The sequence below is a fragment of the Diorhabda sublineata genome, chromosome 8 (assembly GCF_026230105.1).
Source record: "Diorhabda sublineata isolate icDioSubl1.1 chromosome 8, icDioSubl1.1, whole genome shotgun sequence".
Taxonomy (NCBI): domain Eukaryota; kingdom Metazoa; phylum Arthropoda; class Insecta; order Coleoptera; family Chrysomelidae; genus Diorhabda; species Diorhabda sublineata.
This window is the reverse complement of record NC_079481.1, coordinates 27,859,594-27,876,677: the sequence shown is the minus strand read 5'-3', so window position 1 is coordinate 27,876,677 and position 17,084 is coordinate 27,859,594. Positions and strand designations below refer to the sequence as shown.

The 17,084-nt window shown below is 33.4% G+C and overlaps 1 protein-coding gene across 2 annotated transcripts in view; it reads left to right on the top strand.

Annotated features, from left to right (window-relative positions):
* Window positions 1-17,084, top strand: part of LOC130448351 (ankyrin repeat and SAM domain-containing protein 1A-like) — an 88,697-nt gene that overhangs the window by 45,561 nt on the left and 26,052 nt on the right. For both annotated transcript variants that reach the window (XM_056785681.1, XM_056785680.1), the window contains exons 9-13: window positions 3,283-3,360; window positions 8,714-9,155; window positions 11,054-11,319; window positions 12,642-12,892; window positions 14,858-15,024. In XM_056785681.1, coding sequence (XP_056641659.1) covers window positions 3,283-3,360; window positions 8,714-9,155; window positions 11,054-11,319; window positions 12,642-12,892; window positions 14,858-15,024 — 1,204 coding nt within the window. The remainder of the gene's footprint in view (window positions 1-3,282; window positions 3,361-8,713; window positions 9,156-11,053; window positions 11,320-12,641; window positions 12,893-14,857; window positions 15,025-17,084) is intronic.

The window sequence follows — 17,084 nt, the reverse complement described above, 5'->3', positions numbered from 1 at the left end:
AGCGAATGACCCATCAATTCGATGTTTTGCCTGTTCAAAAACGTTTTTGTTTGAGCTGATGTATGAGAGCTCGCATTGTTGTAGTGGAGAGTGATATATCTTCTGCGATTGGTTTGCCTAGTTTTTTCCAACACTTGTGGTAAACAAATGTTGGTGAATTGATAGTTCTACGTTGCTCTAATGCAGGGGTGCTCAAACGGTCGATCGCGAGTGTTTTTTGAGTAGATCTCGAGAAGAAAAAATTTTTTAATAAGTAGGTAGGTAACTAAACTACAAAAATGTATTACGTAATAAAATAACACTGCTTGCGGCAAAAGGCGGCTTTATCAAAGGAACGCGCGGCACTTGTCAAAGAAAAGCCGCGTTGTTTCTAGACTAGACTGTACTGTCTAGTTTCGGGCGGCGCGTTTGACGGGAACATTCGAGACTTTCTTTCACGCCGATATAAATGTTGCGCCTGCATGAATTGAAGTCATTCTGAATTGTAACTTGATAGCGATACTACGTCGATACAAAGTTTATTATTAAATAGTGGAAAATGAGTGCAGTGAAGAAATCTAAAACGTATCATTTTAATAATGATTGGGAGGAAGAATTTTTCTTTTGTATGGTGAAGGATGAGTGCATTTGTGTTATTTGTCGTGCGTCAGTTGCAATACCTAAGCGTGGTAACTTAGAGAGGCATCATAAAACGGTTCATAAAAACTGTCAAAAGGATTTTCCGCAACAGAGTGAATTAAGAAAACGAAAAGTAAGTGATTTTATATCTTGTTTGAAAAAAGAACAAACCATGTTCACAAGACCAGCCAAACAATCAAAAGCTGCTACGATCGCGTCATTTAAAATTTCTCATATATTGGTGAAACACAAGAAACCATTCGAAGATGGATCGGTGGTGAAGGAAGCATTTATTGAAGCGGGTGAGACTTTATTTGGAGATTTTAAAAATAACAGAAATCATGCCTGCTATTAGAGAACTTCAGTTATCTCGTCCGACTGTCACAAGGCGTATTGAAGTCATGAGTCAGGACATCGCAGATAAACTAAAACATGATATCATGGAATGTACATACTTTTCTTTACAGTTCGACGAATCCACCGATATGACAGACACTGCCCAGCTGTGTATTTTTATTCGGATGGTATTCAATGACATGTCAGCTAAGGAAGAATTTTTGACAATCATTCCTCTGAAGGGGAAGACCCGTGGCGAAGATATATATGAAGTTTTGTGGCATTGTGTCGAGCTAATGAAGAATTCCCTTAATTTTTTTCATTCCATTGCATTATACATCAACAAGTTTTGTGTTCGAAAGTTTTAAACACGGAGGAAATTAAGGGCATCGCAACAAAAATTTTGCAGTTGGAAGATAGGGACTCAGCTGAACACACTGATTTAGTTCTTCGCACAGACGTCAGGTGGTTGAGTCGCGGAAAGTTCCTACAAAGGTTTCAAGAATTATTGCCCGAAATAACAGCTTTTCTAGACGAAAGAGATGATGACACTCAGATTTTGAAAAACGAAAAATGGCTGACTGATTTGGCATTTTTGACTGACATCACAATGCACTTAACCATCGTTAACTTGGAGCTTCAAGGTAAAGGAAAAACTATTATTGAGATGATTAGCGCAGTAAACGCATTCAAAAGTAAATTGCAACTTATGATAGATCAACTGAAAAGAAAGGATCTGAAACATTTTCCGTCTTTGAAAGCAAGGATTCCTCAGTTTAATTATGATACGTATGAGGCTGAATTATCAAATATTTTGGGACAATTCGAAATGCGTTTTTATGATTGCTGTAAATTGGAAAATATAGCATCATTTATGAGTTATCCTTTTTCATGTAAAAAACATTGAAGAATTAGCTACTGAAATAGCAAGTCAGTTTAATATGAACTCATGTTCTGTTGAAAATGAGTTGGTGCAGATTAAATCAGATATACATCTCAAAGCTACAGCATCTGATACAAATTTCTGGTGTTTTTTATCTAAAGATAAATATCCGAATCTAATGCAAATCGCCCTTCAACTGACGGCATTGTTTGGGTCAACTTACTTGTGCGAGTCTGCATTTTCTGAAATGAAGATAATTAAGTCAAAATATCGCAATCGACTAACTGAAGATCATGTGTCATCATGCTTGCGATTAGCACTCAGTGGTTACGTACCATCTTATGAAAAGTATGCTGAGGACATGCAGTGCCACGCTTCAACATCCAAAGCCACTCTTTAGTTAGGTTTAACACCATATGTAACTCTTTTGTTTTGTAACAACCAATAAACTCGCAATTTTGAATAACTATGAGTTTTTTCATTGATATTGTAGAGAAGAACCTAACCTAGGTAGATAGGGTGTATCGTGTATGTACGACAACCCTGCATCACACATACTGGCAGCCTCTCAGAGTCGATCGTAAGTAGTCTAAAAATATTGAGGTAGATCGCCAGTAGTTCAAGTTTGAGCACCCCTGCTCTAATGGAACAGTAGCGACATGTCCAGTTATTCCGAAAAAACGATCATTTATTTCGAAGTGATTCGTGGGCAAACAACTTTTGTTGGATTTGCATAGATCCAAGTCACCTGTCACGATCCTATAGACGTCTTTTGAAGCACCTCGATTGAATGTTTTCAGCATTTCTTTGCACCAATCGATACGAGCTTTTCTTTTGAGCGATTGTCAAATTTGCGGTATCCAATGTGAATAAATCTTTTTGACAGACAAATTTTCATGTAATATTGAATGTATGCGATTTGAATTCACGTCCAAGTATGCTTCAATCTCACGGTATATCACATGACTAGCTTGCAATATCACACATAGCACAGCGTCGAGGTTATCTGGCATAACAGCTGATTTTGGACGACCTTCCCGAAATTCATCCTGTAGAGAAGTACGACAACGATTGAGCAGAACGCAGTGGCTGGACATGGTGATTCAACTTGAATAGTTGGTTTAATCCAAGAAAGTCATAGAAAAAGATCGTACGATAACGTTGAATTCCATATTTTGATTAAGGTGAATGTTTCAAATATCAGTAAAGAATTCAAATAGCATTCGTATGACAACACTTTGTGAATACGTTCACCGAAAATTTCAAACTTTATGATGCAAATTTGACATATACACACATCAGTGTTGCCATATCTCAAAACTTAAGTAGCAACCCTCGTATAAAGAGAATCAACATCATTATTTATAACTTATACATTTTTTTGTAAATATTGTTATCACGTTTATACACTGTGAGTTTTTTTTATTTTGCATGGTTTTTCACAGCATGAACCACAGAAATGCACCATCACGAGATGTAAACCAAAACGAAGACACTTATGTACCAATGACAAATTTAAGAATGTAAGCCATTAAGTTTTACGTAATGCTCACGCTTTTTACCATTTTTTTTTGTTATTGTAATTAATGGAGAGCTGTGTGCAATTGTATATATGATTAACTTCATTTCTGGAGCTACGAAAAAGAAAACTGAACGTTCAGAAACTGGACAATTAAAATGTTATAAAATGAAAAACGAAACGATACTTTTCGGCGATATAAGTACGGTGTGTATCGAATGGCTTAAACATTTTGAATTTTATTATTGATATTTAAACAGAGAGTACGAAATAGTTATTTTCCTAACAAGTGTGGAAAGTGATACTTTCCCGCACGCGACTGTAGTTGTCTCGAACGACGCGGAGCGGAGTTCGGGCAAGCGGTCAAGTGCGGGAAAGACACTTTACGCATGAGTTAGGAACATTATTTTTTCTACGACCGTATATACAAAAAAGTAAACCAACCCATTTTATTCCAACAAACATAATAATATACAAAATTTATACAAAACTACAAAAATATAACTAAAAACTACTAATTATTATAAATATTAATATTGAAAACACAATTTGTTGCATTCTGTAGACCAGTAAGAATTGCCGGCCCAGTGGAGTTATTTGGTTTCAACTGGAAGGTAGATGTCGTTGGTGAGGATGGCATCGGTTGCAGGTCGCATAAAGATGACGGTGACGACAACGGTTTTAAGTCATTTGTAGTACAGAGAATTTTATTCGAAATTTTTTTCTTCTGATTCTTGGAGTTCTCCAAATAGCTCTCAGCGACAGTAGTAGACTTCCAGCTACCCAGGCGCTTTAGGTTGGTTATTTCTTCGCCGGAGTCTGCTAGGAACGTTGCCGAAGAACGTCTGAAACTGTGTCCTGTATAACGTTCCGGATTATGTAGGCGTAAATATGCTGGCATCTTACCAAAAGTGTTTACGTCAACACATTGAACTGAGCATTTTCCATTTTTATAATGAATAAAAAATCGGCGGTGTGGAGTGGTAGGTGGTCGTAAATCTGCGTATTTTCTGTACAGCGTCAAATAGGTTCCATCATTTATTTCTTCAGATAAAACAAATGATCTTGACGAATGATTTTTGGAATCAGAAATTTTCACAACAATTAAGTTGCCTTTATCTTGAATGTCGTCGACAGTGATATTTACAAGCTCGGATCTGCGAAGAGCGCCAGCCAGTGCAAAAATGGTACTCACTTTAATCATCAGGTATACTTCATCGGGAGCTAGCATAACCCTGGATATATCTTCTTTGGTAAAAACTAGTGCTTTCTGTGCTCGAAAACCAATATTTTTTTGTTTAAGAAACGACGTTAGCTTATGGAAGTTTCCTATATCCAAATTTTGTTTTATTTTTACTAAACTTTTTACCATCGAATAGCGGGACCATAATGTATTAGATTTCAAAACCTTACTTAGGTCTGAAAAATACGCCAGAAATACCTCTTCCTTATAAGTTTTGGCTCCTTTCTCCTTACACCATGTAACAAAATGGTCGTATTGCTTCTCATACCTTAGTCTGGATTTGGCAGGTAACAGCACGGAATTAGCTTCATTTGCAGACTTCAAAATGGCTTCGGGAAGTTCTTCGTCGGATGAATCCATTAATATTATTGTATCGGATTTGGTTTAATGTGGTTTAATTTAGAAGAAGATTGTTCTTATTCGGTCACTTCCAAGGCGTTTTGAACAACTTTGACGTTTTAGTAACAATTACATGCTTGGGTTGTCATAGCAACTGATATCAAACTCGGGTGATTTAATAGTTGTTTCTCCTTTGGAGAATGTCACTTTCCCGCACTAGTGCGGGAAAGTAACACTTTCAAAACTAAAATGCGTGCGGGAAAGTGGGTTAAAACGCACGGTCGTAGAAAAAATATTTAGGGCAATTTTTATTTATATACAATTTATATCCGTTTTAGTTTAAAAATTCAAAAAAATTGGTATTAGACCAATTTTTGAGGGATATAAATATTTAAATTTTTATAATGGTTGCCAATTATTGTCCAAGATCCAAGAATTGTTAAATAATGATGAAATAATTGATGCGGACGACTGCTGTAGAAAAAAATATAATTGAAATTTTATATAAATAATTCAAATCTTTTCATAGAAACTTTATAGAAGAGATTAAACAAAATAATTACTTTTTCGTGACGGGACACTGTACAAAATATGAAATGATATAGAAAACCAACTTACAACATTAGATATTTATACTTCAAATCATGTCTTCCTGTATTTAAAAAAATGCCTGTGATTATTTACTGAATTATCAAATTCATATGGACAGTTATAGGAAAAACAAAATCTATATACACTCTCATTTTTACAACTTTATTAAATTAATATAGAATGAGTTGATTTTGCGCATTCATGGTCACGTTTGTGTAACAGGTTTCGTGTAGCTACAAAGGCACAGCAAATTCCTTTCTCAATAATTCAACTCAAACCAGAAACATTCGCCATGGCGTGCTCTTGTTGCTGCTCGACAACAACCGGCCTCATTACGCCATAGAAATATTTAACTGGTTGGGCTTCAAGACTTTGGAACACCTTCTCTAAACCCACATCTTGCTCCCTCATATCATCATCTTTTTAGACCGCTGAAGAAATTTTAACTATGACATGAACTTTTGGGGATGTGGAGTAAAAGTAGCTTCATGACGAACCAAAAATTTCTACCTGGAAAAAACATGGATCAAGTGCATTGCTATTAAGTACACGTTTTAATTAATTTATAGAACAAAAAGTGTATAATGAATAAACAAAATATCAAAATTGAAAATCCCTATCATACCATATGTTCAAGGACTTTTTCGGTCGTAAAGGACATCAAAATCCTCAGTCGTCTAAAAAGTAAAACCACTAAAAGTGAAGGAACTAATATTATGTATCAGATTCTTTCTGATTCTTTTTTTACGTAGGACAAATTTCTAAATATTTGAAATATAGATCAATTCATCATACAATTACAACTAATCAAAAATGTTGAAAACCGAGTCTAAAACAAAAAAAAAATAAAAATTTATGTGTTGGGTAATCTATTGATTCATATATCAGGGTTGTCAACGTTAGGTCAAAACTTTTATATAACAGAAACAAGTTATCAATTGAAATGGACCTACATGTATTTTTATACAGGGAGAAACATAAATTTTGGGGTTTAAAATACCTTGAAGTGTGATATCTTTCGAAACAATTACCCATATGCATGCGGTTTACCGAAGTTTATCTTTTTTGTCCTTTTCCCTGATAATCTCTTTTCTTGCCTTTTCGTAATATGTACAGTCTTTTGTCCAGTCTTATTTCATTTGTTGAAGTGGAAAGTCTTAATCTTCGCGGATCTCATCTACGAGTTCATCGAATAATCTTTGGACTAACCTCAAATGGGACAATGGTTTTTCGTTCTTGCTTTTCTTTACATAAATTTATGCATTTATGGCAGATATCTCCATCACCCAAAAGTAAAATTTTCCTCCACCATCAGAGATTTTCTAAAGAAACAGTTTGAGGATGGGTAATGATCCGCGTGATCATTTTTTGGCTTTCCAGATTTTCTTTTTCACTTATTACAAATCTTGTTTTTGTAAGGAATCCTGCGCTAATTTGTTTCTTTAAAGGATCAGGTATACCCTTGCGATTGATTTTTATTGTACTTAGTACAGAGTCAGATAAAACGTATAGGCGTATGCCCAATTTTATAGACTTGTAGATTTTAAAATTAATTTTACCTTTTGAATTTTATTAGCGATTCGTTGACACATATAACTGGTTCTGGTATAAAATATTCCGCAAATTTTGAATTGATGTTTTCATAAAATTTCTGACCTGTTGAATTCGTGTTCTGATGTTTGTTCTAGTGAACACACATTAGAAAACAATGGTTTTTTGGCGAAACATATTTTTGCCTACTTGTGTCGCGTCATGTATTCCATATAGAATCTTTGGGAAGAGTTTATTTCCCAGTTTATTCTTGGCGTAAGCATTTGTTTCTAACACAATTTCGTTCACTAACTATTGTGTGAAATATGACTTCAAAAATTGTAGTGTTTCTTCGATGTTGACCCTGGTATTTTATGTCTTGTTGAAAAATTATTTTTTTTTTGGAAGGGAATGTCTCTTCCAGTGATTCAATACTTTCACTTATTTTTTTAACGACTATCTCGTCACTATCGTCGCCAAGTAACGCAAAATTGAGATCATCTTCCATACCACTTATTTCACAACTAACATAAAAGTTTTCGATTTAGATCATCACTACACAAAGGGTTATAAAGTTATAAGGAAAAGAAATTAAATTAAGCACTTATTATAACGTAAACTTATCATAAACACTTCAAGATAAATCAATGAATAATGAAAATACAGTGAAAACGGACTACAAAGGGTTATTGAAACTAATGATGATAGAGGATGAAAAAAAAATGGGGATATTTAATGGGCCTTTTCATTTTAAAGAAACTTGACTATTAGATTATATGATTGTAATAATTTAAATAAATCATATCCAATCTTAATCGATTTTATCAAAAATATACAAAATTGTCTCTTGCACACGAGCTCTTTCGTTGCTACCTGGCCAATTTATTTTGCTTGCTTGTTTTTTCTGCATTGTTTTGCTTATTTGTTCAAAAAATGATTTGACTTTCACAACAACAAATAAATCTGGTATATCTAACAAAAACTAATGGATATTTATTATTCTTCGAGCGAGAATTTCCCAATCAGCTTTCAGCTTTAACAAAAAATATCTCGTTTTGTTCCATAGCTCAAATTCAAGATCAAAACACAATGATTCTTGTTTTAATTTTGAAGCAATTCAATTGTTTTTACTAATCTCACCACGCAAACTTTGGGTAGTAGTACTTCGTGCAAACGGTTGAAAAAAAAATTCGATCGATTATTTTGCATAATCATTGAGTACTATCAAATCCAATAATAGTGATAGTAGTCTCCTATAAGGCCGACAGCTCTTCCAGCTCTACAAACTTATCAATCGCAGCAAAGACCTATCGTTCCATACTTTTTCTAAGTTTAGAAAAGGAAGAAGTCACCCGAGGTTAAATTCAGTGAATATGGTGGCTTATCACGTACTTTCAAATATATCTAAGCATGTTTTTGATGATCAGTTATTCAGTTTTAATAAAATTCCTTTACAATAACCCCTATGCGGGAATTTTCATCGAGATCAACAGTTTGGCGTGGTCCACCGCAAATAAAAATATTAGTTAGGTTATGTTATGTTATGTTAGGTCATACACAAATATCCATTATGTACAATTGGAAGATGTTTGGTTTTATTAAAAAGGTCAAATCATTTTCGGAATGTCATTATTTTGCACGAGCATGTTTTTAGGCGTAATACCAAGCCTTACCAGAGCCTGCCAATCATGAAACGCACGAAACCTAGATCGATATTAGATGTTTGTCCACTGGATGGCATTACTTTTAATTTCAAAGAACAGTTAGACCTGCGCAAAACAAGCACGACATCAACCACTTCATATCATTCTGCGACATCTTGTGGATTCCATAGTAACTCTGATTCTTCCAGGGAATCAGATAATAGTTTGTATCAAATACCGTGCGTTCCCAAGCAGTTCATGGATTCCAGCCATCATTCGGAAGACCTCAATTATTTAAGCGCTAGTAGGGAATCTGATCAAATCAGCATATCTAGTACGGCCAGTAGCTGCGGATACTATCCTAAAAGGCCTGATAGTGGCGGTATACCACTTTATATTCCTATGAATAATCCTAAAGGAGGACATAGTCCTGGATCGAATAATAAAGTTTCTGTGAGTATATCAAAGCGGTGAAACAAATTTTAGGAAAAATTGGAAAATTATCCAGTATCTATCCATGATTATATGAGTATTGGGTATTTAGAAAAAACTTTTGGTGATCTTAAGTATATTCGTTAAACATCAGATAAAGTTGCGGGGTTAAGTTGAATGTTAGGAAGGTTTTTCAGTTCGGAATCCCTAGACAAAAGCGACTCATCGGCGATGAAATTAATAACGATCTGGGCAAGCTTTGAGCTAATCAAGCATTTATTAAACTCAAACCTGCAGTGGATCAAGCATTTATAGGACTCGAATTTTCCAATACACTATGATACACATCCTTTGGAATTATCAAGTCTTATTTAACACGCGGAAGAAGAGAAAGAAAATTTTAAGCACTTACATGGTCTATAGCGAGTTGTACAAAGGGACTACCTAAGAAATTAGGACTGACAAGAACTTCCCAAAAGTAGTAGTAGTTGTTAACGTCTCTCCTCTTTTATTGATTGTCCATAAAATTCTTTTATAATTGATATGATTAAGAACATTGTTATTGTCAAGCTGGAGCATGAGATGGAGTGTTCCAACATCAAAAGATAACTAGCGCGTGATTGAACTATGTTCCAAACCATTGGAATATACCATTTTTCTTAAGAAACCTTTTGTGTTAAAATATTTTTTATCTTATTCTTGTGGTGGCTAACCGTGACGAATGTTGGCGATCAGCATGGCAACCTTTATTCTGTCAGCAGAAAAGTGTTATTCAACTAGATTCTAAGGTTCTTAAGCTAGGTTTTCATTACTTCTCATTACTCTGAAGACTTTTGTTTCCCCGGCGGTCCAAGTGTATTCGTCTATAAAGTCACATTTCGAATGCTTCCAATTTTTTGCTCATATCATCGTTCTAGGCCAAAACTCGACTCAGTAAAACGGAACAGAGAAAACGTAGCATCTTAGCATTCTCATTTTTATTACAAGAGAGAGAGATTTGTCCAATTCTCGTTTATAATAGTACCAAGGTATTTAAATCTATTGGAACTTGATTGATATAGAGATGGCTTCTTTGTGATATTTTTTTTATTTATAATCATTAGTTGTGTTTTTTTTATTGATATTCAGGCCGTACACCTATTGTGACAAGTGATACTATCCATTGAAAATCTTCTATATTGTCAGCAAATATAATAGTTTCATCTGCATATGTGATGTTTAGCCTGTATCCATTCAGCAGATCTCTTAAAGGGATTCGCTGAATATCCGCTTTGATTACAAGTTAATAGAGATAATATGCAACCATGGCTGAATTCTCTTATTATTTCAACGTTTTCTGAGTGTTTTCCTTCGATTCTAAAATTTGCGCATTGGTTCAAGTAGAGGTTTCCAATTACTCTCAGGTTTTTAGTGTTAGTGTTTAGTATTTTGTTTCTAATCTTTCGGGCAACATTATGATTCATTCTTCAATTAGTAGTTGCTCTAAATTAGTGGTTCTCAAAATGGTGGAAGCTGCAGCGATCTACGTGAGCCATGATGCACGCTTTAAAAAAATTAATAATAAAATTGATATCGAAAAATACGTATCCATTGAACTTATAGAGCGATCTATAACAAAGTTAATCAAGAGGTCTACAGAATTCATAAACTGGTATAATATACAGGGAATTCCATTTAAAAATCGTTACATTGTTTGGACGCGAGGTATACCGTGTAATATTTATTGAAATATTTTTTCGTCTGTGAGTAATTCAGATGTTTCCATACTTTAAACTACCCCTGAATACAATTAATGTTCGATGACTAATTTTCCAATTTCTCCTTGAAATTAGTTCATTTATTATTTGATTAATAGTTTTTTTTTTGTATCAACTTTATATGGAAGATTAACAATTTTTTTATTTTGTTTTATTTCGCAGCCGACACCTCCTAAAAAACCTCCTCGTCGTAACATATCAATATCCCCTACCCATATCCAACCAATGTCAATGTCAGTGGACGGAGTTAGCAATAACGCTTACGAGTACCTGTTTTTGGCACACAGTGGTACCAGGAGCCAAGGAAATCTTAACGATTTCGATAAGGAGAACAGAAGAGAAAAGTTGAGTCATGGGAGAAGTATGGATCAATATGTCGAGATGAATGTGTTCAATATTGCTTTGGATGATGAACCTGAGAGACCGAGGTAAGTCAAAGTTTGAAAGTTTGTTGTTTAAATTCCCCTATATATTTGAAATTTTTGTGAACGATTGCAAGATATCACCAAACAAATAATACAGGTCTGATTTAATAATTAATTTAATAACTTTTTGATCTATATACAATCCTGAATCAAAAATCCGTAGCTTCCATTCTTTTTCTGATTTTAGCATCTCAAAGCCATCAGTCTTAGCTTTATAATGAATGATCTATGTTTTTAATTGAACTTTGTTTTGTAAAGAAAAAATATCAAACGAAAAGGAATCTTAAATTCGTCAAATTAATAATTTATTTGAAATTAACAAATCAATATTTGGCCCTAATAACAGCTTCCAATCGAATGATTTCTTCACTCGACCTTGTTCGATACAATCCCATTCAGTAAGTGCCGTTTTGAGGTTCCATTTCGGTGGCCGGTGCAGGATTTTTAGCCGCGAACTTTTCATTTTTCCTCCTATAAATTCTCGACAGGATTTAAGTCTGGGCTACGCCCTGGCCAATCCATAACGGCAATTTCGAGATTCTGTAAATACTGCTGTACGAAACTGCTATACAGTATGTGGACGTGCTTTGTACTGCATTAGGATGAAGTTTTCGCCGATGAAACTGACGTAGGGAACGACGCGAACCTCTATGTATTGGTTCGGCGATAATCCCTCCGCTCCACCGCCAGTTTGACATTTCAGGAACCTCCTTCAAAAGCCACGTTTTCTTTTATACAATACAGCGCGAATCTTTTTCCAGGTCTTCTGTAGATACGTCTTCTTCTATCGCTACCATGCAGGCAAATTCGATAGACTGGGATTAGTTTGGGTCCAGTAAATGGCTCAAGATTAGCTACCTTAAGTCACTGTCCAGTCACTCCTCGCGTTTCCCTGAGCTCTTGTTGGACACCCTTACTGTGCTGACAATGAATTATCATCTCTCTCGGATGTACACGTTGTTCTTCCGGAACTGCGTCTTCGATGAAAGTTACCAGTCTCTTGGTAACGACGATAAACAATGTTTTGGCCGCTTGAGGAGCTTTATCACTTGTTGTTGTCATAGCATATTATTGGACTGTGAGATCAAGAAAATTACAATATTTCATATCATTGTGTAGCTAAATACTAGTAGCTTTAAGAAATATACAATATCGTGTTTAGTATTCTTGCCAGTGACTTGCAGCGATGTCGCCCGAGTCGATTTTTTTTGCTCACGAATATATTTTTTTCAATTTCAAAATATTGAGGTTATGTTGTGAATTAGATAAACTTCGCGAGAGCGTAGTACGTTCAAAAAAACTTGAAATCAACATTTCTATTACAGAAGTGAATTACAAAGAGGTAAAAGTGAAGATTTGGACAGTAGGAAAAAACACGAACCAATAGCAATCACGTCAATGTACGAAAATATGATAATCAAACAACAAAATCCGCGAAGAAAACTTCGTAGACATCCAGAAGTATACGAAGAGTATTATTTTCCTAGGAAACATAAAGAAGAACCATTGGCAAGTTCGTCAGCACCTGAGACTAATTTTGTTTCTAGTGCGTTTATCATGATATCAGACGAGAACGGTTTGTTTCAATTGAATAAATGTTTTATTTGGTGTATGAATAAAACAAAAAGGTTTCTACATTTTCCAATACTTTCTAATAGCATTGGAAAAAGAATCGTCCATTTGATGATTCGGATCAATTTCCAATGGAAAAACAGAAACTTCAAATTCATTTTAATTTCAATGATTTCACACCTAAAATATATCGATAGAAAAATAATTCAATGTGTGCTAATAAGTAAATAAATGAAATCAAAACTTGAATCCCTTTTAGGTGAATGATGGAATTGATAAAAAATAGTTTCTGGCTTTCCCGTACAAATTTTACAATAAATTATTGAGGTTTAATATTTAACAGAATTTTTTAGTTCGGTAATTCTTATGCAGTTTTATTTTCATCAACTTTTTACCCCATTCCGTACAAGGTTTACTTGGAGTGGAAATTACTTTTTTCTTCCCAGTGTACAATTGAAGAAAGTATGTTTTTTTCTCATTATATTGTAATTATAAACTTAACATGACATTGGAAATCATCAATCAAACTTCCGTTAAAACTTGCGAATCATTCAACTGTCACTAAAAGAAATTATTTAATGGAGATTGTATTGATAATTTTCATAATAATTTAAATTTTTTGTTTGCTTATTATTGTATTACTTAGTGATATTTTATTCATACACCAAGTGAACGGAAAGACCAATTGATAATTGATTTTTATGATGTCGTCGTAGCATCAAGCAAACGTTTTAACTCCAGAATGATCATTTTTATTTCTCTTTTCACCCTTTCCATCTCGTTGTTCATTTACCTTTCCATCGCTTCTTTTCCGTTTTTTCGCCAACTCTTATTTATTCATCTCTTTCTTTTAGCGTTCTGCATTCTTTTCCTTTCTACCCCCTATATTCTTCCTTATCTCAATTTATGCAGCTTTTTTTCACTTCTATTCTCCTATTATCCCTTTTTTTCTATTGCCTTGTTTCATAGTCTCTCCTTTTATTTGCACTGCTTAGTCAGTTTTGTTGTTTTTCTTCAGCTTTTTGCTCCTTTCTATTTTCATTAATCTTGCACTTATATTTTTCTTTCCCTATCTCAATTTATCCCTCTAGTTAATTCTCTTCTTCTATAATTGTTCACTTTCCTCATTCTACTGCACATGTTTCTCTTTCCTTATTGTTTGCTCTTCATTATTTTTTTTTCATGTTCTTTTTCCCTTTTCTTGTATCTCAAATTTAACCCCTCTTTTGGTGTCATCATCTATCATTTCCTCATCTCCTTTTTAATATAAACATTTATCTTCTATTTTATCTGCTTATTCAAAGATTTTCTCACACTTAATATTTCTCAGATTTTTCTTCCTAAATTGATCTAGCCTTCTATACTTCTTTCTTTTCGTTTTTAAATGTTTTCATCATACTCTATATAATTATATCTTCCTTTCAGTCTCCTTTCGCTTTTTTTTCAATCTACCTCCAATTCTTTCTATTTTTTACTTCTACTTTTTTTTCTTTCCTCTTCCATTTGTTCCTTTTACCATCTTTCCATTTATTCATGTTGTTTTGTATATTATATTATTTCAATTTTTCTTTAGCGTTTTTCTTTATCATCCACTTTCCTGTTCTCATTATTCTTTCAGTAATATTTTTCTATGTATTTCATTTCTTCTTCTTCTTGGTTTAATTTATATTTTTAATTTATTCCTCCCTTTTCAAATTTTTTTCTTATTTTTGTTTTTAGTTTCTCTTATTTATTGAGTTAAATCTATCTTCCTTATGGTGTCATCCTCTCTCATTTCTCCCATTCTATTGTTTCTTTTTCTACTCAATTTTTTTATTCATCTCTCAATTTTCTTCTTGCTGATTTTTCTTATAACTTATATTTCACAATTTCCTTTTCTATTTTTCAAACTATATTATCGGAAAAATCGTAAAAACGGTTGTTGATTTGATAGATTTTGTTTATAAATATCAAATGTTTTTCCTAATAGGCGAAAATGTAAGTCGTTCCGGAAAATCGGAAAAGAAGATGACGCGAAACGAACTTTATCCGCTGTCTCCGACACATTACAATCAACCTCCGACGCCGGATCATCCGCCTCCTTCTGCAATGCAAGCCGAAAGTATTATTTACGACAAAATTCGTCCTTTAAGTCAGGTGAGCACGTGACAGCATGAGTCGTTTGATAATCAGTATTATTTTGTTCTGTACAGCACTTCTAGCATGTATTTAATGAACTGATTGCACATTTTTGTATATATATTTGCAACAACTTGTTTTGTTTTTTATAATTTCTTCTGATTAATTTCCTAAAGTACCAATTAAATAAAAATTCGTATTAAATTCGTATTCAGATATCGAAAATGATACGGTAACAAAAGGCTTTCTTATTTTACCATATTATAATATTTTTCATGGTATGATTATATAGGGGTACTTCAAAAAGTACTCATTTGTATTGATTTTGAATTTTCGAAAAAATAAATTGTGAAATTGTTGAAAACAAAACATGTCTACTTTATTTTTTTGTCATTTTAAATAAAAATACAAAATTTTATTTGTGTTAAATGAGATATGATATATTTAATAAAAAATATCGTCCTTCGCTCGTTATAAATAATACAGTATGTCCCTAAATAAAAATTATAACTAAAAACCAATCACTTTATAATATAAGCAAAAATAAGTATGTATAGGATATAACCAAATTAAAGATTTTATAAAAATGGAACAATATTAAAAAAAATAGTCCGTGTAGATGATAAAGGTTCTTACACACGCGACAGAATGCTTTTTAAAATCATTTATTCTTCTTCTTCTCTGGAACTCTCCGTGCCCTTTCGAGTATGGGATTTTAGTTTTCATTTCCCTTTTTATTTTTCATTCTTTTCGATCCTTTGCTACTGCATTTTTTGCTACCCTTTCTTCCTCCAATCTGTCCTACTTTTTTTGTCAAGTTCTACTGGGGCTTCCCTCTTATGTTTTTTTCTGTTACTTTCCTTATTAGACTTTATGGTGTTTTATCACTTTTTGTGTCCGTACCTAAACTATTTTCTATTTATTTCTATTTGAGCTATACAATTAACTCATTTATTTTCCTCACCACCTCGTTTTTCCTACTAAACACACTGTTTATACTCACAATTACACTGTATGAGGCGCGTTTCTATTACCAAGTTATCGTCTTCAGAGATCGAAGAAAAACGAAAACCTCTATCTTTATATCTATATAATTTCAACCGGAAATTTCACTTTCTCTACTATAACAAACAAAAAACAAAGGGAGTAAATCACCCTAATAAAAGGATTTGTAGGCGCACAACTCAAAAAGATTGAATGGCATAATGATGATGATGTGCTCTTTAAATTTTACATTAACGGATCTCTTAGTTTGCCCAACATACTTCCTGTAAAAATCTCTTTTCCAAATCTAGTATTTTTTACTTAGGATTATTCAAAAATTGTTTTAATGTATTACTGGATTTATAAACCGGTTTTAAACCCACTTGGTTAAAAATTCTTTCCAATTTTTTGTATCAACCGGATTGAAAGGTACCAAAGTAAATTTTACCAGAATTATTTTTCACGGTAAGAAATTCATTGTTAATAGGTTTCAATTGACCTTCTACTTTTCTTTTTCTTCTCATTTTCGCTGCTATTTTTCTTTTTCTGTTCATTTCTATTTCTTTCCGTTCACCATCTTTCCATTTATTTTCATTGTTTTGATTATTTTATTATTTAAACTGGTCTTCAGATCTTTTCTTTACCATCCACTTTACTATTCTCAGTAATCTTCCACTTATCTTTTTCCCTATTTTATTTCTCCTCAATCCTTTATATTAACCAAAATTCATTGTTAATTGATGTTAGTTTACCTTCTACTTTTCTTTCAGTCCTTGAAGACGATTACTTTGTTATTATTCTGAGTATTGGTGGACTGTAAACATTGTGTTCAGTACGAATATCACCAACGGTTCCAGAAATTCTACCTTACTCGTTATCCCTGCTATTTTCCTATTATTCTACTCTGTGTCTCTTTGTTCATTGCCCAGGTCTCACTTCTATATATATATTAACGTAGGTACTGTCATCGAGTTGGATATTTTTATTTCTGTGCCCGTTTATTTTTTCAATAATTCATGGATTTCATTATATGTTTTTTCTACATCTTTTATTTTAATAAGGTGTAATTTTTACGCAATTATTTCACATCTAGA